General features: G+C 38.9%; 1 protein-coding gene across 1 annotated transcript; it reads left to right on the top strand.

Annotated features, from left to right (window-relative positions):
* The first annotated feature begins 595 nt into the window (after positions 1 to 595).
* LOC115774457 (CD151 antigen-like) lies at positions 596 to 27,239 on the top strand. Its single transcript, XM_030721759.1, has 8 exons — positions 596 to 810; positions 5,598 to 5,682; positions 8,541 to 8,732; positions 19,342 to 19,416; positions 22,556 to 22,660; positions 25,351 to 25,506; positions 25,717 to 25,803; positions 25,932 to 27,239. The coding sequence occupies exons 2-8, from the start codon at positions 5,599 to 5,601 to the stop codon at positions 25,989 to 25,991; spliced, it is 759 nt and encodes a 252-aa protein (XP_030577619.1). The 5' UTR covers positions 596 to 810; position 5,598; the 3' UTR covers positions 25,992 to 27,239.
* The last annotated feature ends 656 nt before the right edge of the window (positions 27,240 to 27,895 follow it).

The following is a 27,895-nucleotide window of genomic DNA, read 5'->3' as shown; positions in this document are numbered from 1 at the left end:
GACCAACACCAAATCTGATACAGTGTTAACCCTCTTGTACATCCATAGTCAGCCACTGTTGTTGTACCCCACCAGAAGAACACTGCTGGCAGCTGCTCTACTCCACTGATTCCCATCCATTTTACCTGTTTCCTGTCTCTCCCACTTTCCTAATCCCATCTACACTTGCTAGCCTCCTCTTGGGTGGATACCAGATTAACCTTTTGCTGGGTATTCAACTTTTTCTCAAAGTTTATTGGGTTTTTTTTTTTTTTTTTTGCAAGTGCAGGCTTACTTGTGGCTCTTAGATTGATCTTAGGATATGATTGTTTAAAAAGGAGATTTATTGTGTTTGAGGATTAGGATAGGTATGCTTCCTGCCAGAAATTTTTACTGACTGGCCAATCACGTCAAAGTTAAATTTTGGACTTCATTCAGCTTTATAAGATTGTCACAGGGTATATTTCTACAACTCAAATGTTCATCCCCACTTTTTTTAAGCTTCACAAATGCACATAGATCCTTAAAACAGTCTTACTCTTTCCTCCCTGTGACTATCTGTAACTATCTGTGACTTAATGCTTGCGTTACACAAAGCATCGCCCCGGGACGCGAAAAAACTTGAGAACCGTGTAAGGTGGCCTGGGGTGGAGTCAGTGCTCGGCAGCTTCAGCCTTACTGACTACGTGAGCTCAGCTTTGTGATTTTGTGCCCTCCAGCATCACGTCCTTCTCAAAAACGTTTTTACTCTTGGAAAGTGGAATAGAAAACAGACGTCATTTAGGAATAGTCGCATATTTCTTCTGTCGATAGCAGCTAAACGAACGGCAGGTAAGTGGAAACAGGAAGTGCTCCGCGTATTGGGGTTAGCTCACTCTGCGGTACCGCAGTGGCCAGTTGAGGTGGTATTGTTATATTTTGTGAAACAACCGAAACATTTAACAGCTTCTTATCGAAGCTTAGTTTACACGCAAGCTTTTATCAAGTTATTATAGTATGAAAAATCGGATAGTTTAATGAAAACTCGGTGTTTACAGCGGCAGCGCATAGGACAGTTTTATATAAGTTTAGCGTTAGCTTAGATGAGCAAAAAGATATGTAACGTTAGATAAAAATAACAGCGAAAACTTAAAAAAAAAAAAAAAAATTCTTTAAATTGTGTCCAGTCTGAGTTGTTTAGCGTAATGAAAGCACGGGACAACTTTAGATGGCTATTATTATTAACGTAAACCAATCTGATAAACCAGCGGAGGACTTCACGTTGGTGGTTTCTGTGGCGTGTACAGATTAGCACTTGTTAGTGCTCAGTTGTGATTTGGAACAGAAATCGTAAGCTAGGAGGACTTTTGCTTATGGTCAGTGGTACTCAGCGTCTTTATGCTACTCAGCGGCTAATATGCTTTAGGATGAAGCTAGGTTCCCATTTGATGATGCACCAATCCCCGTGAGAGAGAAGCATGCCACCGTTTACGATATAAACGCAACCTTACTGTATTGCATATCTATAATTGGAATGTCCCCAAATAACTGCTCAGTAATGAAGAATTAAATCTTACTGTTCCCTATTTACACACATGCAGTATTAAACGACCGCGGTAAGCCTGACATACAGCCTAAAGAATGCTGTTTAAGTGAATGTCAGTTATATGAATTCAAAAGGCCATCTGGACTTAGAAATGGGACAGCCTTCCCCCTTAGCATGCTAAAATTAGCTAATTTTGAAAACTAAATTAACTCCAAATCAAGGTAAATTTTGGAAGTTGTGTGGCTTTCCAAAACAGTAGCTCTCGGTTTTCATCAGTCATGAAGAGGTCTTACCACTAAGGCTGTTCAGTTTGCTGTGGACATTTTATGTTTATATGGAGAGTCTGAAATGAGGCTGCAACAGTTTGGATGAATGTAAAACTCTGAAAATTTAATTCTTGCATGAAAAGATAAATTTTAAGTAGCGTCATTTAATTATGTTGAAATATTGCTACATTTAAGATATGGCAGGAACAGTGAAATGAGAGAAAAACAATGAAGACACAAGAGAGATGTCAGGCAAGAGAAATGTTACAAGCATAAGTACACTGCCCCTGGTGTACTTGTACGTTTAAACCTCACAGTTACTGATCTTAGACTATTTCTCCTAGCATGTAAAACTAGCAAATACAAGGCTTGGCTCTGTGTTTGCTATTGCAGTAGTCTGAAACTGATGGGTTGTGCTTTAGCAAGCACAAAATAAAACACTTCATCAGTCTTCACTAACCTGCAACATATGTAACACTTGAATGAATCTGTTCTCCTATGCAGATGATAAAAACCTTTCTGGACCCATTCCATGTGTTTCACCATCATAATCTCACGGAGCAGATACGACTGCTCTTAGCTCATGAAATGCAATTTATGATGAGTGTGTCAGACAGGTGGTGCATGTTTGCTTTATTTACCAGGCAACAGTCATGTTTAATTTTCTGATGAGTAAAGACACGTCATCCTGAAACAAACTAAAGCCGACGTGACACATAACTGTGGAATTGTGCCCTGTAAAAGTAAACTTACTATACAGAAGCACTATTTCCCCAGTAATGCTTTTATACAATTTAAAGAGAAAGCTTCTAGATGTTCAAACAGATAATGGCCTCTCTTGACTCAGCAGAGTCAAGTAAAAGGAGGAGTTGTCAGTTATGTCTTGTTTAAATTTAATTAACAGGAGCATGCTAAGAGAGACCACCATAACAGATGGCCAACCAGCAGAGACCAGACATACTCACTCATTCATGCACAACCCATGTCTAAATTGTCTGCAGTGTGTGGGGGTGGGAAAGCAGATGGGAGAGTAGGGAGGGAGAGAAGAGGAGGCAGTCAGAGGAGTGCAAGCCTGGGCTTGACTGGCAAGTTTGAGGTGTTTTGAGAAAAAAAAAACGAATGTGGGAAACAAAAATTACATGAAAGCAATATGCTTTTGAGACAATGGAATCTATAAATCCCATAATTTTATTTTTTTTAATTATGTTGTGGTGAGACTGCTGTCATATGTTAATACAGTGTGTTTAAATATAGATGGGATAATACAAAAAAACAAAAACGTGGCCATTAAGCCATAATGTAGCTTGTTTTTAATTTGTGCAGTTATTAATAAGATTTATGAAACAGATCCTGTTTAAAACATTCATATAATATTAAAGAAGTATTGGATGTTGGCATCAGGCACTAAAGTAGCGGGTGGTTGTAATTTGCAGCCCTTGGCTACCTCTCAGCTCCTACTCATTGCTTAGTCATGGATCTCTCTGCATATACATGTAATAACTCAGCTCACTGATTCTGCCTACACTGCTGATCTAGTGCTCACTCCCCCGCAGTCCACATTAGCCTTGTAACAACTCATTTGTTAAAAGCCTGTTAAAATATTCCAGTTCTCTTCTGTTTTATTTATATTGCAGCAAAAATGACAACATGAGTCATCTCGGGGCACTTAACCTAGTAAGGTCAAGACCTTACTTCACTTAGTGGCAGTGGGGAGGAAAAACCCCTTTTTAAACAATCAGAGCTTTTAGCTATCAGGAGATTGCCTCCCATTCGACTTTTGGAATGTCTAGAATGCAAGTAAGCCTGCACTCAGAGAGCAAAGTGCTCTGTTGGGATAAGAGGTCTTTAAGACATGATGGAGCTTGGTCATTAAGGAAGAGAAGCTAAAATTGGAGAAAGCTGATCTCACTTGCTATTTCCCATCAGTACTTACCGCAGCATTTTGGATCCACTGGAGGCGTTTCAGAGTGCTGTTGAGACATCCTGACATTAAAGAAGTGTGGAAATAGAGGCTAAAAGTAATAAATACATTAGCTGTGTTTGCCACTCTGTTCATAGTTTTATTAATATTACAGTGTTTATGATATTTTTGGCCCAAATACATTAACTGCAGGTCATCCAAACCTTCATGTATTTAAGACATATTTGCATTTTAACAGATACGTTTCATGTGGGTTGATAAAGAAGTATAGCTAGGTGTTATCTGCATTGCAATTAAGATTAATGCTGTTTCCTAATCATGTTTCACAAGGGAAGCTTGTATAAGACTGAAAAATATCAGTCCATTAAATATCAGTTGCATTTTCTCATTCACACCCATTCATACAAGCACTTCCTTCTACAGTTAAGTGCTTACTATCTAATATTTACACGCATTCGTTCTCTGATGGTTGCATCAGAGACCGACTTGGGGTTCGGTATCTTGCCCAAGGATACTCTGGCATGCATACTGGAGTAGCCAGGGATCGAACCACCAACCTTCTGATTAGTAGATGACCTGCTCCACAGCCACCCCTTAATAAAATGTGATCAGTGATGTCAGATTCCTCTGATCTGAGCGTCTCTTAAATTGTGTCTCTCATATATGATCGGCAGAAGTAGTAAGTATTAATATTTTTGCAGCCTTAGCTTAGTTTAAAATTTTGACTTTAATCAAACCAGTACCTTAAAAAATAAGTAATCAGTTACTTTGTGCTGCCACACAGCAGTGGGTCCAGACTTTTGACTGGTACTGTACCTCTCAGGTGATATTTAGATACTGTTGAATGTTGTTCTCATGAATCTCATTAGAAGAGGATTATTTTGTGTGCTTTATTTTCTGATTAATGTTGTGTTGCATTGAGTTTGAGTAGTGAAACAATAGCAGGCCTCTCAGGTGATGTGCAGTAGACACTGATCAATTGATCAGCAGTTGTTTTTGATACTCCCTTTCATTTGTTGTCCAATAAAATGTGGCTTTTATGTTCATTGAAAGTTGTTTTTTGCTACTGTTTGCATGGAATAAAGAAGTTCTAAGTAATTTGTTTTTGTCACAAATCATCATTGGATTTGTGACAAAATCAAAGATGCAGAAATAACTATTTCGTATATGCAAATGAACCAAGCCACAATGAACCAAACCGTGTCTTCTGTATCGCAATCTGAACCAAATCATGGAATTTTGCACCAATCATCCACTAATTTTTGCTAAACCTTAACAGCAGTGGCTAATATGGATGTACACACATAAATGGCTAGCAGGTCTCCCTAGTTATGGATTCCAAATTAAGTGAAAATGAAACATTGCCAAGGAAAACAGAGACTTTAACAGTGAGCACATTCATTTGTTCACCACCTCCTTGATTACCGGTATGCTTGATCTGTGACTGGGCTTTCCTCTTCATAATTGCTCTTTTAATAAAATAATTTTCAAAAAGTCCAATAATTTCATAAATGTAATATAAACATGGCTGTAATGTGATTTAAGTATCAAGTATGTATAAATAGCTCACTGCAGAGTAATCCCATGTTAAGAGCTTCATTGTAAGGCTCAAATATGTTTTGGGATTCTACGTAGATTTTTGGGGGGTCAAAACTTACTCAAAAATGGCAAAAATTGCCCTGTTTTAAAGAAAAAAAAGCTTCAAGATAACAAAAAATGGCACTTAATTCTAATGGGAAGGTTTTATTTGTTGTATAATCAGATTTGTATTTATTTATCAGTTCTGTGTGTGAAAGCTCAAGATTGTAGTTTTTGATCTGAAGGTTATGGTGTACTGACTGTATGGTCAGAACTGAAAATGCTTGCGCTTTATGATAACTCACTGAAAATCTGCTGTCTCTTGTAGCATGGGGGGCTTTGAGGAGAAAAAGGAAACATGTGGAACCATCTGCCTGAAATACCTGCTGTTTTCTTTCAACTTTCTCTTTTGGGTAAGTTTCCATTCAAGCAGCCTCCAGCCGCTGCTGTGGAGTTAACTGTTGAAGTGCCAGTGTTGATCTAAAGTGCTCCGTAACCAAACGCACACGTGCTTCAGACAGATTTGTTTTTTTTTCTTCAAAAAAAAGGAAGTTGTGTCTTATACTGGATTTGGATAGGTTTGGGCTGTTTGCTTAACCGCTACTTTTACTGATTATAACAACATTGTATTAACCCAGTTAATTGCTTCGATGTGGGGCAAAAACACTACCAGCCACTCACACAAGTTCTAACAACCCAAAGCTATAAGAGTCTGTTTTCTTTCACAGTATACCTTCATATTGACCTGAATAATTTGTTTTTTTTTAATAATATGTTATAAATAGGAGAAATTGGCTGGTAAAACCCTCTCTGAGGACATTAACAAAGCCTTTTATTATTCAGGCAGAAGATAAATGCCTGCTGCTATTCCAGTTCATGGAATCAAAGCCAAGCTGCATATTTTTACAGAGAACACAGGCGATGCATTCAAAGCCTTATTTCCCCCCCAAACTTTCCAGTGTCAAGAATGTGTTGTTTCAGGACGAAAGCTCCACAAATAACTGAACTCGTCATCTGAATGTGTGTGTAAAATAAGAGTCAAACATCAGTGTTGCACCCTTACTGTTCACAAGAAAAGATGTCTGTCTGAACCACGCTCGTTCTCAGTGTGATTTCACACTTACAGCTCTGCCCATATGTGATAATCATGCTTCTGCCAAAGAATCAGATCTTTCTCAAATTGGCAGACAGACAGAGTCTCTTCAGTGCCAGAGTTACAGCAGTGTGAATATTTCAGACCAAATCAAATCGTTTTAAATTTGCCTTCCAGTTATTTACATGGTCTCTGGTGGTTATTAAATCAGTTTGGGGGGAAAAAAGTATATAGCTACAGTCATTACAGCCAAGAATATCTTGACTAAAGTTCAGACAGCAAAAAGAACACTTTGCAGCACTATAAAGTATTTTGCTAAATGGCAGCCATCCATTTAGCTCAGGAGTAACATATGGTCACAGTGTCCGGCTTTTTATTGAAGTACTAGGTTTGATCAAATCTTGAAGAGGACTGAACACGCAGATTGAACTCAATTTGAGTTAAAAAAGAAAAAGTAAATCTCATTAAATAAGATTAAAAAATAAATAAATAAAAAAACTCAGGCATTACAGGTTTTTCATAAAGTAAAAACACTGCAAGGTCATTTTGGGTTCTTTAAAGTGTTTTATTTTGAAGTGGGCCATTACATGTTCCAGACCTTACAGCCTTGCAGGTAAATAGTGCAGTGAGTTAACAAAACTCCTTTTGGAGCAGATTTTTTTTTTTTAAAGTCTAACATTTCGGCACAACAGATAGCTTAAACTAAAACTTCATTAAAGATAGAAGAAGCTGGAATAAAATGCTGAAAAATTGTAAAAAAAAAAAAAAAAAAAAATTGCTTACATTTGTATAAAAATCATCTAGCTTACACATGAAATGGATTTAAGAACAACAAAGGAAATACATCTATGCCATTTAATTCAGGAACACCTTTATTTTCAGATGTTTCACTTATTACCTCTTCTTGCCACTGGGGGTCACTAAAGTTTGCATTTCCTTTATGCAGCTTTTGAATGCAGAGGGGTAATAAACTATAGGAAAATCTGAACTCTTATGATGAGAGGATCCAGTGGGCTTGTTATGCTGTGGGGGAATTTTGATGGTGTGGTTTGAGCCCACTTGCCCAACCCTAAAAACAATGGTCCACTCTGAGTCATACAGTCAGCTGGGTCATTCCTAATGAAAATAAATAGTATAAGTAGATTAAAGAGTGTAATTCTACACCTTTGTTATGTGTTTTATTGTCTCTGGGTGTGGTTCTGTCTGACTCTGTCTAGCTTCTGTGGCCATCATCTTCTCTTTTAAAATTAAATCTAAATTAGGCAGGCAGTGAGATTGACTGCTTTGGCATGAGGACAGATTTCTGTTGCACTGCTACACCATCTGCTGACTCGTCTTGCTAATATTGTATTGATTTAATTCTCCTCATATTCTCTTTAACTGTTAGCTTGGATAATGCTGAAGATGTGGGACAATTTTGTGCTGGATTTAATCACTTGATTCTTTTTTTTAATCTAATCAGACGGTAAACCATATGGCTGCTTTTAAAATGTTTGAAATTGAAAATTGTTAAAGAAGTGCTGCCACTAATGATTGTTTGATTTCAATGAATCATCCAATTATTTTGACTTTTAATGCATAAACTGTTCATTTTAACAGCTAACAAAAGTCTTTCCCATTTCTCGGAGCCTGTGATGAGGACTTCATTGTTCGCTTGTTTGGTCACCATCCAAAAACCAATTATAAATAATAAAGAAGCACCATTTCCTTAATTTAAAATAAATAAATAAACAAGTGCATGATTTAGTTTAAAATTCTTTCTGTCAAGAGACAAATGACCTATCACTGGAGCTGAGTTTATAGTCTTTATACACATGTCACAGTAGCACTAGCAGCCCTGCCTTATTGGCCTCAGCAGCTTCAGTCGGTTCTTCAGTTAGCTCGCAGCATAAACTGATTCAGGTTTGGGTCCTGTGTGGTGGCAGTGGGTCGTATTTTTCAGTTCACATTCAGCCATTGACAGACATTAATTTTAGGCTCCTACTCTGTCACTCTGAAGCCGACTTGGGCGATTAATAATTTAAACCCCTTTTTTTTTTTTTTTTTTTTTTTTTTTTTTATCACTCTCAGCTTCTGTTTCTTCAGTGTTGTGCAGTGTTCTGTACCAGAGTCTCAGTTCTTGTCTCCCAGGCTGGCCGCTGGCAGAAACTGAACTCTCATCATGTGCTCTTCTCCCAGTTGGCAGGGGGCGTTGTGATGGCAGTGGGTGTTTGGGCCTTGGTCGAGAAGAGCGACTACATCAGCCTTCTCTCCTCCAAGACCTACGCTGCCTCCGCCTACATACTGGTCCTGGCTGGAGCCATCGTCATGGTAACAGGCGTGCTGGGCTGCTGTGCCACCTTCAAGGAGCAGAGAAGGCTACTGAGAGTGGTAAGAGATCACGTCAAGGTAGCGAGACAAAAGAGGCTTCACACGGTACAAGTGTAAAAATATCACAGACAGTAGAACAGTAGACAGTTGAAGTGCGCAGCTTAAACACAAGTGAGATGAGACACACACACACACCCACCCTGTAAGTCATTTTGTATATCCGTCCTACCATCAACCCTAATTAAAGACCAACAGTCTTTGCCAATTTCGCTTTACACTAGTAGCTCATATAAGGCAAAAAATAACATTATAAACAATAACTAGTTGGTCAGTTTATTACATTACAGCAAATATTGTTAGAAAACTGCCTTGGGGTGCAGAACAGAAGGGATATTCGGTTAACACAGGACAAAAAATGCATCTTGAAATACCAAAGATATTAGTTCAAGAATCAGAAGATGTTAAAATGTACAAAATGCCAATAGTGAAGAAAACCGTAACCTAAAGACAGTTTGGACTATAAGGAAACTGCTTCTGCCTATATTTCTTTTAAAAGAACATGTTCTTCTCAAACATCGTCCCTTCTGGCCTTCATTAGGACAGAGGACAGCACTGCAATTTTAATCACACAGGGTTCTTATTAGCTGCTGCTATTCTCACCATTGCAATGATCTGACAGGGAGATGGGGTTCAGAGGGATGATTGAAGTCACAGCTCAGGCAATGCACAGTGATAAGCACTTAACAAAACAAAACAGGAAGTAAAAATTAAGAAGGACAAAGGCATCGGCACAGAGAGGGAAACATCAGTAAGACCAGAAAGATATGAAAATAGAAGCATGAGAAACAATATCAATAAAATTAGACCAAAGCATCTCAAGTGCCTCACAAGAGCCCAGGACGATGTTAGTATAGCTGTCTTTGCAGAATATTTTTGAATGAAATACAGTATTTTCACATGTCTTATTAAACATATGTGATGCCTCAAACGACTTACAAATTAACAAGGGCTACAGTGATTCATCAGGTAACTTGAATAACTCTATTATTAAAAATCCTTGATTCAAATTCTTTGCTTCAATGCTTCATTTAATCCACAACTCTGTAGCTGTCACCATGTAAGTAGTTTAAAGTGGAGCCGGTGTCTGTCTATGCACGCACACACACACGCATGCACACACACCCACACGACAAAGAGCAAAGAGGCAAAGCCGTTACTGAGACAGTGAGCTCGGGTGGAGTGAAAGAAAATGTTTTTATAGCATACAAAATAGCAGCGCTTGTTTCTGTAATCACCATAAAAACCTTTACTGAGTCTTTCATCAAACCACCTGTTCAACAAGCTCCAAGAAAGAAAAGCATCCCCCACTCGCATCCTCCACTGTTTAACACAGTGAAAAATCGACATTAAAATAAAATATAATTTTAATATGGCATGCAGATACATTGAAAAGGTTTTTTTTTTTTTGACAGAGCTATGCAGTTGAACTATTAAAAACACTGCAGTTTCTAAAATCGACACACAATGCACACTATCAAATAAAGCTGCTAAAGGCCAAAAAATAAACCCCCTAAAATTAACAACTGTTGTAAAAGTGAATGAAAAATGTATCCAAAAGTCTCTTTGTGCACAAATGTGACTGGAAACAGGCTCAATGCATGTGAAAAGGATTTTCTTGTCCAGCTTAACAATGAGCCAAAAAGGAAGTGTGGGAGACTGTAAACAACAAGTAATTAACACAACACTGTACAAAAATCTTGACCCACCCTCATGTCTTTATATTTTGCTTCCAAGGAGTCAGACTTTCCTGTAATTTTTTACAGTGGTCTTGAGCAATAGTTCTCCAGCTTTCTGAAGGTCTTTAAAAATGTTTCTTTGGACATTGGCTGCTTTTTCACTCATTTTCAGTCCAGTCCTTATATCTGACTGTTTTCAGAGGAAAGTTTTTTGTTGCTTATCCACTTAACACTGACCTATGAATCATTCAAACATAAAAAGACACCTAACTTGTGGGATGAACCAGTGTTGTGTCTACACACAACAGGAACTTAGCAAAGAATGAGTTTTAAATTCTATCTTTAGGCACTTTGTTAGCAGCCTGTCACAAAAACACATCATTTGTTTCCATTTCTTTAGTTGCAGCTATTAAAAAAAATGCCAGCGATACCACAGTTTGACAGACATAAAATAGTATTTTGGACCAACAAGGTGATTTCCAAAGAGCTATTAGCTGAAAATGTGTATCTCGGATGGTGTGCAGCGTGTCCTTAAAAATCTTGAAGGAACCAGACAAGTGGAGAACAAAAGGAAGTGGCAGGAAGAGATACACTCTTCTCCACAAGTACTGGAACAGTGAGGTTAATCCCTTTATTTTTGCTGTAGACTGAAAACAATTGGGTTTGACATTAAAAGATGAATATGGAGCAAAAGATCAACATCTCAGCTTTTATTTCCAGGTAATTACATCTGTATCTGATGGACAGTCCAGAAGATAGCATGTTTTGTCTGAACACACATTTTTTTTTTTTTTTTTTGTAAGAAGTATTGGAACATATGACTGTCAGATGCATTTTGCCATCCAGGTGTGTCCTGTTACATTGATTATTTAAGAGTAAATAGCGCTCAGTACCTACACTCAGTTTCAGGTTTGGGTTTTGCCTGTGCAGACTGTGCATTTATAGTTAGAGGAGTAACCAACATGAAAACCAGAGAGCTGTCTATGGGTGAAAAGCAAGTAATTGTTAAGCTGAGAGAAGCTGGAAAGTCAATCAGAGCCATTGCAGCAACATTGGCCATAGCCAGTACAACCGTTGGAATGACTTGAAGAAGAAAATTGTCACTGCTTAAAAAAAAAAAAGTCATCATTGGCGTACTAAGTGACAGGTGTGGAACAGATAGACCAAGGAAAACAGCAACAGTTGGTGACAGAAACTTTGTAAGCAGTGTAAAGATCAATCTACTGTTTGCAGGAGACTTCATGAACAAAAGTACGAAGTACAAAAATTTTATGGACTGATGAGACAAAGATTAACCTTTACCAAGGTGACGGAAAGGCTGAGGTTTGAAGAAAGAAAGGATCTGCTCATGATCCCAAACATACAAGCTCATATGTGAAACTTGCATGACTTCTTCTGGGATGGGCTAATTAATCTTCATTGATGATGTCACGCATAATGGCGACAGTACAATGAACTCAGGAGTCTACAGAAACATTTTGTCTGTCAAGTTAAAGAAGGATGCAAACAAACTGATTGGGAGATCCTTGATCATGCAGCAAGATAATGATCCAAAACACACTGCTGAAACTACAAAGGAGTTCATCAGGGGCAGGAAGTGGAAAGTTTTAGACCGGCCTAGTCTATCTTCAGACTTAAATCCTATAGAGAACTTTACGTGCTAAAGAGGAGACCAGAAAGAAACCACAACTGAAAGAGGCTTTGGTGAAAGACTGGGAAAGCATCACAAAAAAAGAATGCAAAAGTTTGGTGATGTCAGTGTGTCACAGGCTTGATGCAGTTATTAAAAGGAAAGGATTTGCAACTAGATATTAAGTCTTATTCACTTTAATCTATTATAAGTTTATCTGTTCCGATACTTTTTCTCACAAGAAAAGTGGGTGGGTTCAGAGAGCAAAGGTGCTATCTTCTGACCTGTGTATCAGATCCAGATGTAAATACCTGGAAAATAAAAGCTGAGATGTTGATCTTTTGTCTCACTGTCTTATTGATTTTTAATTTTTTTTTTTTTTTCATGTCAAACCCAAATGTTTTCAGTCTACAGCAAAAATAAAGGGATTGGCCTCATTGGTCCAATACTTTTGGAGGTGACTGCAAAAGATGAATTGTATCTGAAAGTCATGCCCTTAAGGAATAGGAAATAATCCAAAGACGCTGACACAGGATGTGAGAGATGCCTCCGGCCTTTCAGTTGATTTGATATTGTTTGCCAAAGACTCGTTAGAAATGGTCCCATCTGGAAAGCATCTGATTATTGGCGGTTTCATTTCTCAGCATGACAGCGATCCCAAACACATACAGTAAAAGCATACCTAGATCCATTGTTCCATTGTGTGTTTTTCGGTCATGGATTGGACTTCAACATCATTGGAGCAGTTTGGGATTGTCTTGACAGAGACTAGAACAACAGACAGTCAACGTCCAAAGAAAAGCTTTGAACGTCCTTCAGGAAACCTGGAGAACTGTTGTTGAAGAATAAAGATCATCCTAAGAAATATTGATTTTCAAGCTTGTTAGAATTGTACATACTCTGTTTTACTTTATACACTGCATTTCCATTAATGTTTGCAGGTGTTTCAGTAAATCACTGCACCTATTTTTCCATTTTTATTTTCCCATTGCACAGTACTGTACTTACAGACATACACACAGACGTGACGAGACCAGTCGAAGTCGAGGCATCAGCCTCAGTTACATTCAGACCAAACAAACACATCACGGGAGCGTGTGCCCATATTTGATTTGGCACACGTTGTGCACAGACTCAGCACAGGGTTCTGCCAATAGAGACACCTGCATGGCACTAAAACCAGCTCAAAATAGAAATGCACAGAAACACTGTACGATTAACACACTCCCGCACAAACGCTCACTGTCCTCATCCAAACATTTCCACATGGTAAACTTATGCAAGCTCACCACTGTGGGCACAGCTTAAATGTTTGTGTTACAAGCTTTGCCAGAACAGCTTTGCTTCATTGGCATGAGTCCACTTACTGTAAGTGTTTTCTGTAGTACAAGAATAGCATTTCAAACAAAGTTATGTGTTATTGATGACATTTATTCCTTTCTCAGAGGAAACAGGAAAGGTATTGTTGTCTGTGTAGCCTCATATGCCAGTGTGATGTTCAGACTTTATCTTATTATTCCAGCGTTTTATTAGCGCACAAGTGATCAGTAGATTGTACTGTTTTCCCAGTCATTTTACTGTTTGTAGTGACTAAAGTTAGTGAAAAAGATTCCCTTTATTAAATGGTTGTATTCCTATCTGTAATCATGAAAACAGCAATCGGAAAATATCCAGTCAAAAGCAAGTGTAATTGCCATTTAGTTAAATGGCAAAACAAGATTAGTTTCCACATTAAGATTAGTATCTTGATGAGTAGGATTTCTTTTTTGTTGATGTTGAATGTAATTGATTTGGAGCTGTCTGTTGATTTTGTCCTTATTGAATTTTGAAGAAAGATTCACACAAATGTGGGTGTTGGCTGCAGTTTTCAGAGCAGTGAGTGATGGGAATCTGGGTACTCGGTGCTTCAAAATGCAATTAAATAGCCTAATAGGTCTGTGTGCAATAAATGAAGAAATACTGACTTTGTCCAGATTATTTGATTCATAATGATGTGCATGCACCACCTCTTATGATTTGTGTGTGTACGTTTGAAATGCTCGGTGCAACCTGAAGAGTTGAGATTAGGGCGATGAATCACAGTTGAAAGAATGAACTTGTCGGCAAGGAGAGGTGCTATCAAGATTGTTAAAGAGGGCGAACATAAGGGCGGGGAGGCGGGAGGGTGGGGGTAGATTAATTGTTATTTTTTGTGTGCGGCGAGTGCCTGGTACCTGCTGAGAGTACACAAGAGCAGCAGTGATTGGCGGCACAGTCCTGTGCACGAAAGGTCACGAGTTCTATCAACAAAAAAGCTGATCCAGCCTTGGCATCATCAGGATATTCTGCAGCTGTGTGACTTAAACAAAGTCACTGCACTTGCTTTTTAATTAGGACGTCCTGTCAGACTTTAAGTAAAGATGTTTGAGATGTATGCGCTGGACAAAGTATGAGCGGTCAGAAGGACAAAGAAGAAAACTGTCCCATGGGAAGAGTGGGGTAATATCGGTCTGCAAACACGCAACTTCATTGTGTTGTATTGGAGGAAAGCAAAAGAACAAAGTAATGACTCAGGGAAAGCAGAGAGAAGGTTTCCCCCCTTCCAAATGACAGCGCCAAATGGAAAGCAGTCGGAACAGAGGCTGGATCCACCTGTGGAGAAGCTGACTTCATGCAGTTTGACTGCACATATTACAAAACTGGGTTTGTCTCGGTCTCTGCCCTTTGCTTTAGTTCTCTCTCTTTTCTGTGTTTGTCTTGCCTTTTATGTTTCCTCTTGCTGTGTTAATTGCTCTTTTTTTGTGTCTTAACTGACAAAAGCTGATCCGCAATAAAGTTCATTGTAATTAAATCATATTTTTAATGAGGCAAAGGCTGTAAAATTTTTATCCATTTATTTAGTGGGATCAACAGGCCAAAGTCAAAGAAGTTCTCACTTTGCAATGTTATGAATCAGTGTTTTCAATCATGGACTAATAGTTTCAGCTCTTACTCTACTCTAGAAAACAGACTTTTCTCCAGAGAGTCACAGTAAATAATTTTTTAATAGGTCATTTATATAATTATAGGTTGTATCAAGACAAGGACTGCATTGCAATTGGTTGCAATCTGTTATTAATAATTAAGTTGTTGATATGTCAGGTACCAGGACAAATGAAAGAGCGGAGCAGTCCTTCCACTTGGAGTCGCACCGTCTCTCATCGTGTCTTCTCTCCGTTTTACTTTAAATCTGTTTTTTTGTTTCTTATCTGACTATATTTGTTGTTTTTCTTTCTTTCAATTGAATTTTGTTTATCTCAGTCAACAGGCTGGCGGTTTTGCAAGCAGAAGCAAAGGTTAACGATTGCTGCTTCATAGTTCATTTCAGTCAAGGCTCTTCAGCTTGCAAACCGCCTGTTTTGTCAACTAGTGTGGGTTCCCAACCCGATTGTGACCATTGTTCATGAAATCCAATCATTTGTCAAGCTATGCAGCAGTTTCTTAGAGCCCTCATAGGTTCAACATGGAAAGAGAGCTAGAAGAAGAGTTTTTGGTGTAGAGTTGAATTCTTTCCTGTTCATGTAAATATGTTTAAATATGTCATAAATAATGACATCAGTAATTCGTTGTGTAAAGCTGGTCTCGGTTTGTGGTCTATGCTGTAGAGTTGGTGCTTAGTTTGACATCTTTGAACAGCCTCTCTGTTTGTGTGCTTGTTTTTGATGCATGGTGCATTTTGAAGAGTTAAGATTACAGCCATGAATCACAGAGAAGGAATGAACTTGTCAGGAAGGGGGGGGGTCTCACTAGAGATTGCCAAAGATGGAGAACATAATGGGAGTTCAGTGTGTGCGCGCATGTGTGTGTGTGTGAGCACACACACATGCACACACACTGTGCCATTCCTGAAATTCATGGAATGGCACCTTGTCACTACATCTCGGAGGCATTTGCATTTTTAAGTCATTAGGACATCTTCATCCAAACTCTTTTATTTATGAATTTCAAATTGTCCATAAAAGTGCAGCTGACATCTCCCTCTTCTATAATGAATTTGACAGATCATTTTATTTATTTATATATTTTCAATATCATACAATTACATTTGCTGGCATTAGTAAACTGTATGCATGTTTCCTATTTACCTTGGTATAGTTCCAATTTGTCAGTCCATGTGGAAAAAACAAGACCCTAAAAGTAAAATTCAGATCATAATTACATAATAACTAGTACCTGTATCATACTGTACTATGTAAGTGTCTCCTAATAACAAAGTGCCTAAAGATAGAATTTAAAATTGGTTCTTTACTAAGTTGCCTGTAGACACAACCCTGATTCATTTGTGTGAGTTAGGCATGTTTTAAAAAAAAAAAAAAAAACCTGAATCATTCATAGGTCAGTGTTAAGTGGCTTAACAAGCAACAAAAGAAAATGGTCAGGTACATTGACTGGGCTGAAAATGAGTGAAAAAGCAGCCAATGTCCAAAGAAGAACTTCAGAAAGCCTGGAGAACTATTGCTCAAGACCGCTTTAAAAAATTACAGAAAAGTCTGGCTCCATGGAAGCAAAATATAAAGTACTAAGTAGTGGCTCGAGATGCTTCAGGTATGGTACTACCACAGTATCATACCTGTTGGGAGAATTCGATTTAAAGCTCAAACAACAGTTGATTAGTGAATAGACAAAAAAATGACTGATTTTCAGAAAGCTGTTTCTCCAGTTTGAGGATTTCATATTTCCTATCTAATCTAAATTTTCAAGAAATCCAACGTGCATTGCATTTAATGAGTAAAGCGATTAAACAGCCCGCTAGTAACTAAATTACTAAAGCTGTCTGGTTCAGTACCTTGAAAAACCAACACTCATTCAACCGTGATCTGTCCAATTACAGTCACCTTCAGCATGACTTTGTTGCTCCAGGCTTAGCAATTGTAAAGGCAGTATTGCACTTCTAATAAAATCTGAAATAGAGACACAGTCAAATACGTGCATGCAAATATGGGGTTCTTCTTTGCAGGTCTGTATTGTTCCTTTATGTGTACTTGTGCTGTTGGAGGTGCATTTAGATGAAGGAGGGAAAACGTTAGACACTCTGGATTAAAACACAAAGAAGGATAGTAAAAGCCAAAGAAACCTGTTCAAGTATTTTCTAATAACCACAGCAATATGCAAGTGATTTGACCATGAGATGTTAGTTGTGTGCAAAACAAGAAGACAAATGCAGTCAGAAAGCCTACAAGGAAAGGACACAGTGGAGTCTGAGGCCAATGCAGTGCTTTAGAAAGCATTTTATTCATATGAACCTGCTGAGAGTCATTTTGGCAGTAATTACCCTGTACCCTTAAGTCACCCGGGAGAAGACTGGAAGCTCAGACGTAAAATGAGTGTGAGAGAGTGTGCCTGAGATCACGAGGAGACCTGCGAAGTCGCCGCAGTCAGTAATTCAGCTGCCTCCATCGCTGCAGCCAACAACAAGTTCTCTGTCACGCCCTGTACACATCACTGTCTGCGTGGGATCAGTCTGCGAAAGCTGTGTGTGTACGATTGTGTGCAAAGGAGAGAGAGAATAGGCAGGGCCACACAACATAGTTATGCCACAGTATCAGGAAAGTGGCCTTATTCTATGTATTTTTCAGTTGCAGCTGTATATGTTGTGCAGTTTCTGGGTCTGACTGGCTGTAACTGGGTGACTGTTCTTAAAAATTTGTGAATAATTTTTAAAAACAAATAAATTGGAGGAAGATTTGTATTTTTATAGTATGATATTACTAAAACCTTCCCTACTGATAGATTATACCTTCATATAAATATTAATCTAAGTCAGAAAAATCTGATAATCCTATTGGCTAACAGTAGTTTTTACATGACAGAGACATTTCTGGCAAGGTTTTATCAAACATTGTTATGACGATTTTTTTTTTTTTTTAGTGTTAGATAATAAATTTTACACGTAAAATATATTATCTAACACAACAGTCACCGGAAATTAAAGAAAGGAAAAATTAAATGTGAAATATCATTGAAAATGAAAATGTAAGAAAATCTTATCCAATCCTGCAGTCTTTCCTTTATAAGTCATCTAACAGATGTCCTCATACATTCACATGAAATCACTTACACTTGGAAAGTATCAAATCCACATAAAATCCAGGATAATCCAATCATGAGAGGAAAATTATGTAAAAACATCATACCAGGTGACCGTGGATTTAAAAAAAAAAAAAACAGTGATTTTTTTATCTTCATGAGTTGTCTTTCCCTTCAAACCCTCAACACTGCATCAAAATGCATCTTGAAGTCTGCTCAGCATTCAGGCTCAGAGCTGCTCTGAGATCTAATCAGCAGCAGCTATCAAATCAAAGACCAAGTCCACTTTACCAGGCTGATTTTCTCCCCTGTGGTAGCAGCAGGCCAGAGGAATTTAGGCCAAGGTTTGGGTCAGATAATAATCTTTTCTTGTCTTTAATTCTGAAGAGGAGAAGTTCAGCTTTTCACTTGGCATGAAAGACAGACTCTCCCCCTGATTCCCCTGAGCTTGGTCACAAATCAGATGCAGACGATAAACTCTGTGACATGTGCCACTCTGCAGTGACTCAAAAGTTTTGCTGTTTCAGCCTGTAATAACCTTACTCAGAGCAAAAGAGCAGAACAAGAATGGATGATAAAGCAGAGGACAGTGTTATTGTAATTTGGTTAACTTAACAGTTTGTCTTTTATGTCCCGGCAGAGCCATTCATCTACTTTACACTGTTACGAGGTTCTTAAGTACACCTGTACAATATAAAGAAATCCTGGTGGTAGTTTGATTTGATTTTTCATTTGATTTGTTTTATAGTTACATGCATGTAGGTAAAAGAATACCAGGAATGCTCAGTGTAAAGCTCTGCTATATGCTACCCTTAAGGTTTTAGACCCTGTGTTCCAGTTACATTCTTGTTACATTCTCATTGTTTGCTCCCTCCCAGTTATTCCTTTTTCAAATAATTGTACAAACCTGCAGAGGACAAGATTTTCCAGTGTTTGTATTTCTGATAGATAGCTGGATAGAATGCAGCCAGCCCTTTGCTTCTGCGTCATATCTGTTTCGTTCTACCGCTCTACAGTGCTGTGTGAGTGACTATGCTGCGTGAGTAGGTTTGATTGCATTATTCTTGCTCAAGGAAGGATAACACATGGGTTTGTAAAGAAAACATAGTTCAAGCTGGCTTAAGAGAATCATGATTCAAGTGGTGTCAAAGGCAGCCCTGCAAGCTGCCGCATCACATTTGTAACCAGCTGGTCATGTCTCTTTATCACCGTCCACTAACTGTAATTTCTTCTCCTCTGTTGTTCCCTGTGTTTCTAGTACTTTGTCCTGCTGCTATGCATCTTCCTATTGGAGATCCTGGCTGGTGTTCTGGCTTATATCTACTATCAGCAGGTAATTCCCTTTGCACCATTCTTGCAAAGACACTTTGCAATGCATCCTGGGATTTGTATGTTAGGTTGTATATGTGGAGTGAAGGAGGAGCAGGTGGCAAGTATTGGAGGAGTTCATTTTCATTTCAGATGACAAAAAAAGTAATTTTGAATCAGACACTGGTTAGGATTTTGTAACTAATTATAGCATCTTTACTGAATCTCTGTTACCATCTCGGGTGGACTCTAGTCTGCTATATTACAGTAAATCATCATCTGATATTAAAAAATGAAGTTAAGGTGTGTAGCATATATTGCATTCTACTAAAAATCAATACAACATGCTTGACAAATGTGTTGTGTCTCCTAATCCGAGCACGTAGTCAAAAGTATTGTAATAAAACACAGACAACTGTTTCATTTCCCACATGGCATGTGGTCTGCTGTAATTTTAACTACGACAAAACCAGCATGAAAAATGAGATTTCAGAAAGGGAGTGTAAGACAGCCCTTTAAAAATACAAAAATCTGACTGCCCATATTACTTGTGGTACATTGAGTCCAAATGGAATGAAAAATGCCTGCAGTAGGACACATAACAAGCCTGAATGCACTGTGTCAGAATCATTTAAAAGCATTTGCTTTGATTTTGAACTGAAATACACACAATTTTCTCACTTATTTTAATTCTACTCCACAAAAGGGTGAAGAACCTTACTGGCAGGTTAATGACTGAATAAAGTAGAAACACTCCTTAGCACCACAAAGTATGTATTAAATTCACACAGTTTGGCTTCCAAGTGATTATTTTCTTGTGTGTAGTTAATGTACAAGCCAAACTAAAACTGACAGCCTCCCTCGGCACATTTCAGCTGTAACACTGTAGAGTTATTCTGACTGCACTGCAAACAAGAGCAAATGACAAGCATTTTTCCTTTAGGAATATTAACATGACATTGCTTTCTACCAGCATCGTTCCCACCCTGCCTAGTCTTGTAGCCTAGCGGCTTGTAGCTCAGCAACAGGACTTTTCTCAGTCTAGAGGTACACTGCTTTCAGTTTAACTGCCTCTTTCATTAATACACAGCTCATGAGCAGCCACTGAGGTCCATGGCTGTGTGCTGCTTCCTAAAGCTCTGTCTACTTTACTTGCTTCAGAATATTCTCACAAGCATTAAGTTGTGTTAAAATCTCTTAAGGCACTTTTCTCGCTCTTCTTCCCTTGTTATTATTAATCTTTTCACTCTCTCTGCTAATAAGTTATGGGAACAATATCAAGGTGAACAACTCATATAACCTGCTTGTTACTCACTCAAACACACAAATTTTTAGCTGCAAATTCTGAACAAGGGATTTGCTTAGTCATTATTTTGGCCGTGTCAATACTCCAACATGTACCAGCCATAAAATGTATAAAATAATAATAATAATAAAAAATACATAGCCACTGTTAAGTAAGCCATCAGCTTGTGAACTGGAGTTTTAAAATCTTGTGTCCTTTAGATATATATATTTTTTTGGGGGGGGGGGGGGGGGGGGGGCGGAATCACCTTGTGATTGCTTTGGTTGCTAGCAGATTCCCGAGGTTGTCCATAGTTTGCATGAAAGATGCTGACTTGTCTGTAAACAGTCACCAATCCACTCTTCAAGCTGTAGTGAAACCTAAAAAAATTAAAATGCAGACTGGACATGTTGTGCCTCACCATTGTAACCAACGCGTTTCACATGTTTACAGTTTTCATCGCACTTTTCACAGTTTCACTATAGCTTGGCAACTAGTTTGCTAGTGTTTGCAGACAAGTCGGTGTCTGTCATGCAAACTACAGGCAACTGCAGCAAACTACTAGCGACCAAAGCAATCACAAGGTTTTGGTGCAGCACTGTATGCCTTACACTAGTGAGCAACCTTCTACAACCACTTGCCAACTGATTGGGGAATGCATTTTTCCCTAGCAACTGGCAGTTGCCAGGGGGTCACTGACTGGGCTTTAGCAATTGGATTTCACAGTGATTGCCAGCAACCTCCAGCAGCAGAGTAATCCCAAACAAACTGCTAGTTGTCAGTGGAATTGTAAAAAGTTTTGAATAGACCCATATCTACATTCTAGCTCAGGGCTCTTCAACTCCAGGCCTCGAGAACCCCTGTCCTGCAGGTTTTAGATGTGTCTCTGCTTCAACACACCTGAGTCAAATATAGAAGTCATTAGCAGGACTCTGGAGAACTTGACTGCAGACTGAGGAGGTAATTCAGCCGTTTAATTCAGGTGTGTTGGATCAGGGACACATCTAAAACCTGCAGGACAGGGGCCCTCGAGGCCTGGAGTTGAAGAGCCCTGGTCTAGCTGTTTGCTCAGATAGATCCACATATGATTTTTTTTTTTTTTGATACCACCCTTCCTGTTAAAGGATGAACATGTATTTGCCAATAACACCAGTACTAAACTGCTCCTGTGAGAAGATGGTCTATATGGACTGTAACTGCAGGTAATGACTGTGGTTCATCCTGGTGTCACAGTCATGCAGCCATCACCTGCATTGTGCCTGGAATTCATGTTTGCTCATACTTGTATGTGGTTAATGCAGTGTCATGGTGCAGTTCACTCCCATACTGGCTCTTTCTACTTACCGAGTCCTTTTACAATGTGAATTACTGTTTTCATCCACTGCTGCAATGTTTCTCAAACTGTCAACAGGTAAAATGAAAACCTAAACACCTCCTCTTCTCCTTTCCTCTTCTTTGTTTTCACCTCGCGTCTCTCATCTTTCTCGACCCTCCCTTCCTTACTTCATCTTTCATTCCCTTGATATCTCCTTCATGCTTTGATTTACAGTGGTTTCCCAGCTGGCTTGTTGCCATAGAAACTGAGCCCCCCAGACCTTCTGCTCCTCCTGCGTTTTCTGCCACTGGTCTAGAGAACCAAAAAAAAAAAGAAAAACAGACTTCCTCTGCCTTTACACCGCCTTCATCCTCATCGGTCTCTCTGTTGTTAGAAGTACTATCTGTGACGTGTATCTCAAATGCTGCGTGCTATAAATGTGCTGAAGAATCCGTAACAAAGTTAACATTTGCAACTAATTCATCACTTTTGGTCATGCTCTATGCCGGCCTCCCATTTTTGTGGGCTGATACTGGATGTACCTGTATTTGTGTGTCTGAACAGTTGAATGATGAGCTGAAGCAGAACCTAAAGAAGACCATGACTGAGAACTATAATAAAACAAACCATGAGCACATCACCAGGGCAGTAGACAAGCTGCAGCAGGAGGTAAGTGTCTGCATGGATGGATGAATGAGAGCAACCATGAATATTAAGTTGTACAACTTTGTCAGATTTCTTTGCATGTTTGAATTTCTACACTCGGCTCTTTCATGTTGCAAATGAACCTGGTCTTCCAAGCAAAAGTCACATGGGCTCACATGTGCTTTGTTGATAGGTTACCTTAAGTGCTGTCTAATCATCTCATCAGATTAGAGATTTTGGAGATGGGGGCGAGTCAAAGTAAATCCGATTCCAGTCCCTCTGACTTCATCTAAGCATGATGGACTGGTTTGCACTCTCTGCTGTAATTTACCTTCACTTTTACTCATACCAGTTGACAGCGCACGAGGGAATGTATAAATCTGAGCTGCAGTTCAGACTTCTGTTAGTTTATATACTCAATACTCAGTTTTTTTGAGTATGAAAATCTGTCATTCATATGTCAACATGTATTCATTCTTCTACATATTTGGGCTTGGTGCATTTGCACTATTAAAGGAATTAAAAAGAACTTGGAAAATACTTTAAATGGAGCCATTTTTATTATACAATCAAATACAGTAGAACAGGTTTGACAGCAGAACTGCAATGTGAACACTGACACTCGATTAAAATAAACCAGGCATGTGGCGCTTTTTCAGATTCTTTATTAGGTATATAGTGGCGAGTCAAACAAAATTTAGTCGTGGATACAAATTTTGGTGACTGTTAAGTTATGTATGGGCAAAGTACATTAAACATGTAACATCGCATTCACAGGGGGATGAGGAAATGAACATAACAAATACGAAAATCAAAAGAACAGGGATTTATAATAAAGGTTTGTTAAAGCCATATAGATGTTAATAATTGTTGTATGTGTGATGATGTTCGTGCAAAGTTTCGTTGAGATTGCCCCATCTGTTAAGGAGGAGATCAGGTACAAACAGGCATATATACATTCATACACTACAATCATTATTGTATTGAGAATAAAAATGTGAATCTAATAGTTTTGTGTGAAAATACAAAAGTTTGGCTTATGTTGGATTGTGAATGTTTCAGGAACTGCATCTCCATTGAATATGGAAACATTTGGATTTGCACAACAATTCACATTTTAATTACAGCCGTATTTCACTTACAATTAAACTTTCTTGAGTGGAGTTTCTGTAGTTTTGCCATCAGACCTTTTTTGATAGCAAAACTATTCTGATTGTGTGATAGTGACACACAATCAGTCAGACTGTGAGTGTGAAGAACCTTAACACCCAGTCCTGTGAAAAGAAAGTCGCACTCCTGTGGAAAATCTAAGTACACCCCATTCAGTGGCTTGTAGAACCACCTTTTGCAGGAATAACTTGAAGTAATTATTTTCTGTATGACTTTTATCAGTCTCTCACATCGTTGTAGAGGACTTTAGGCCCACTATTCTTTATAACGTTGCTTTAGCTCATTGAGGTTTACAGGCATTCATTCATTCATGCACAGCTCTCTCACACCTTGATTCTTTGCTTTTTCCAGTCATTCTGTTGTAGATGTGCTGGTCACTGTTCTGCTGCTCGATCCAGTTTTGGCCAAGCTTTAGATGGCTTTTGACTCTAGAATATTTTGGCATATAGAGTTCATGATCGATTTAATGATTGCAAGGTGCCCAGGTACATTGGTTGCAGAATAAGCCCAAATTATCAACCCTCCATCACCGTGCTTGACAGTTGGTATGAGGTGTTTATGCTGATGTACTGTGTTTGGTTTTCCCCAGACTTGGTCTCATCTGTCCAAAGGACAATTTTCCATAAGTCTTGTGGTTTGTTCAGATGTAACTTTGCAAGCCTAAGCTGTGCTGCCATGTTCTTTGTTTTGGAGGCTAGAGGCTTTCTCCTGGCAACCCTTCCAAGCAAGTCATGCTTGTGCAGTCTTTTTCTAATTGTGCTGTCATGAACTTTAACATTTAACGTCCTAGCCGAGGCCTGTAGAGTCTGAGGTGTAGCTCTGGAGTTTGTTGGGACGTCGATTCCTGAAAAGATTGTGGCATTGTGTTAACACACACAGCTGAATTCTCCAGACCAGCAAACTGCCACAACTTCTGCTTTTATCGAGACGCTCACGCTGGCTGATGATCAGTTAATCAAGTGCATTTGATCAGCAACACCTGGATGCTACGTACTCTCTTATATGGAAGCAGTAATGGTGTACTTAATTTTTCTACAGTGCTACGCAAAATCTGGTGAAAACTTTCTTTTTCACATGACTGTACATTCTTTCTTGGAGAATTAGATGAGAACCATGATACTCTTATGTCAGTTATATATGAAGCCATCAGCAGCAGCTGAATTGCTGGGTTTAGTTTAAAGACAGGAATGAGGCTATGCTGACTCTGTTCACTGACCTGCAGTATATAAAGCTGCCCTTTATTTCATCTCTAAAAACCTGAAAAGCAAAAATGACACATTTAGGTTTAGTGTAGTTTCCAGTCTTAATGAAAAGCTAAGTAAACTGCCTGCTTGCTGAAGCTTTATACCTACCTTACTGGGTGATACTGATCATCTTATAATACTCTTAATAATAGTCTGAACTAGCAAATATACAGAGTTTTGCTTATGTGAACTGAATTCTTTCTTATCATTGTAAACCATTTCTTTCTTTCATGTTATGTCTGTGTCCTTTTATACTTTCCTGCTGTCAATAAAGTGTTTTTCTCTTTTCTCCTCCATCAGTTCAAGTGCTGTGGGAGCAACAGTTCGGCCGACTGGGCTGAGAGTACCTATATTCGCTCTGGTGCAAAAGGCAGGAAGGTACCTGACAGCTGCTGTAAGACTATCACCAACTTGTGTGGTGAAAGGGACCACCCATCCAACATCTACAAGGTGGAGGTGAGAGTGTGAAGGGTGCCCGGGGCTTGATCTGTATTTCTGTCGTGTCTCTAGATGTCAGTATAGAAGCTGTGTGGTGTGAGCGTAGCAGAGAAAAAAAAACCAGCCATCATATCCAAACTGTATACATAACATTGTTTGCAGTGAGAGTCCAGCAACACTCCCACATCAACTGATGCAACATGAAGGCACTCTTTGTTTTTCATTTAGGGTGGTTGCATCACTAAACTGGAGAATTTCATCTTGGACCACCTGAAGATCATTGGAGCTGTGGGTATTGGGGTTGCTTGTGTACAGGTGAGCAAAAAAAATAAAAACCTCTTCAACATTGTGCTTACACACAGAGATTCAATAAATGTGCATACATCTATGGAGAATACAGCTTTGCTAAATTATGTTTTTGCTTTCCTCTATTTAATCCCCAGATCATCGGGATGGTGTTCACATGCTGCCTATATCGAAATCTAAAGGCAGAGCCATACTAAGAGAAGCAAACGAAGAAAAATGTGTGGGTGAGGGAGGTAACTTCATTACCACATGCCATACTCAAATAGCCCATAGGTTCTTTTCTTTGCCTTGCACATAGGGGAGGAAATATTTGGCAAGGGATCAACTTGTACATTTGAGGATCTCATTTTGGTAAACAAAGGGTGGAAAAAAGCACTACAAGGTTCCTTGAAGTAATTAGACACTCAAATTGCACTCTCAGCTCCATCTTCAAGATCACAGCACTGTGAGAAAAAGCCTCAGAGAGAAACTGATGAGAATTTTAACTGATTGTGTAAATTAGTGCGAGACAGCTTCCCTGGGACCCAAACATTGTAGTTTTCTTCCACTCTGATTCCCTCAATGTACTTTTATATGTGTAGACCAGGTGCTACACCCAAGAGTGGTGTAAAAATCAGTGGAGTAAAACTGGCACTTTGCAGGAAAATGTTAATCCTGGTCACAGCAGCTTCTTTTCTCCAGCAGCATAGTTTAACGAGCTCACCTCTGGGGCACGCTTCAACTGCAGTGTTTAGTTTCCACATTAACAAGACAGTCCTACATTTTAGACCTTTTTTTCATAGTGGCCTTCAAACATTTCACATATATATAAAATTATAATTTGTATTTTCTTTTACACTTGAGGTGCTTGCTTATGAGCTATTATTTGCCTTTATTACCTAATGTGTCTTCTTACTGACATGTGTCTGATCATGTTTAAAATCTCCTAAGAATACATTATCTGCCAGAGTGAAGGTGCACAGATTAGTGCCTTGCTCAGCAGCATAACTGTGCCATTTGACAACCCTAACACCAGCTTTTAAATACAGGTTGACTACTTAAAGGGATAAACACTGATATCAGTGAAGTGATTTTGTGACTGTGAGTAGTGCCACAGATTTTACTCAAAAGAAACTGCCTCTTTTGATTTTTATTGCTTTCTTTTTTAATACACTGATACCAAAGTCATCAACTGTAACACTGGACCTACTCTATCTCCTCCAGCCTTACTCCTGTCCGTACTGATGCCTCTTTTGTTTTTGTAAATGAAGATTTTTTTTTTCCCTTTACTGTACTATAAACATGACTATATTATTGTATTTAACACACACTGTAGAAAATTATAGTCTCTCACTGTTAGCAGTGATCTTTCCTTTGTGCCTCAAAGCCAAAACTAATCTGCTGTATTTCTGTCCTCCTGGTAATCCAGGATGTATTTCGGTTTAAATAAACATTGATCAAAAATATGCTTTGCCTCTTCTGTGTTTGCTCTCACAGGAGAACATTTGCAATGTTAATGGTGTATATTAAATAGTAGAACTGCACAAATGCTGAGTAATGTCCTTCACAATAAAGCTGTCAAGTCATGTCATCACACACACACACACACACGCATACACACACACCCCCCATTGTTGTATAAAGACAAACCATGTGTCTGTGACCAGCGGCCCTTATAAAATTGGCACCAGCTTATAGGTGCATTAGTGTATTAACCAAAAGTCAATTCTCTGATGTCCCAGTACTGTGGTGATGCAGATTTGGGATGTGAGCCATATTCCAGACAGCTGCTCTTACAGTGTATTACCTTTACCAGGACAGTTAGATGGGCTTGTAATGAGAGCCATCCTGCTGTCGGGGCACGAGGCAGGGTTGTTTGAACCCTAGTAATGTTAAGATTAACAGCGGGACATTTTTCATTTCTGTGAATGGCAGCAGTTAGTGTGTGCAAACACAGGGAGGCAGCACTCACCAGGCTTTCAGCACCACAACATCACACTGATGAAAACAGCTGGTGAGAGTGTGTGTTTGCAAAACACCTAGAGGCTATTGAGGATCACCCCCACACACACACACACATACATACAGACACCCCACACGCCCACCTCCCCACACTCCAACT

Source organism: Archocentrus centrarchus, chromosome 3, assembly GCF_007364275.1.
Source record: "Archocentrus centrarchus isolate MPI-CPG fArcCen1 chromosome 3, fArcCen1, whole genome shotgun sequence".
Classification (NCBI taxonomy): domain Eukaryota; kingdom Metazoa; phylum Chordata; class Actinopteri; order Cichliformes; family Cichlidae; genus Archocentrus; species Archocentrus centrarchus.
Note: the sequence above shows the minus strand (reverse complement) of the source record. Positions and strands in the feature narration are given on the sequence as shown.

Bases quoted from the DNA above. Each gene is read 5' to 3' on its own strand.
- LOC115774457 (XM_030721759.1), top strand. From the start codon at position 5,599: ATGGGGGGCTTTGAGGAGAAAAAGGAAACATGTGGAACCATCTGCCTG. The intron at 22,661-25,350 runs GTAAGTGTCTGC...CTCCTCCATCAG, and splicing joins TAGACAAGCTGCAGCAGGAG to TTCAAGTGCTGTGGGAGCAA. The intron at 25,804-25,931 runs GTGAGCAAAAAA...TTTAATCCCCAG, and splicing joins TTGGGGTTGCTTGTGTACAG to ATCATCGGGATGGTGTTCAC.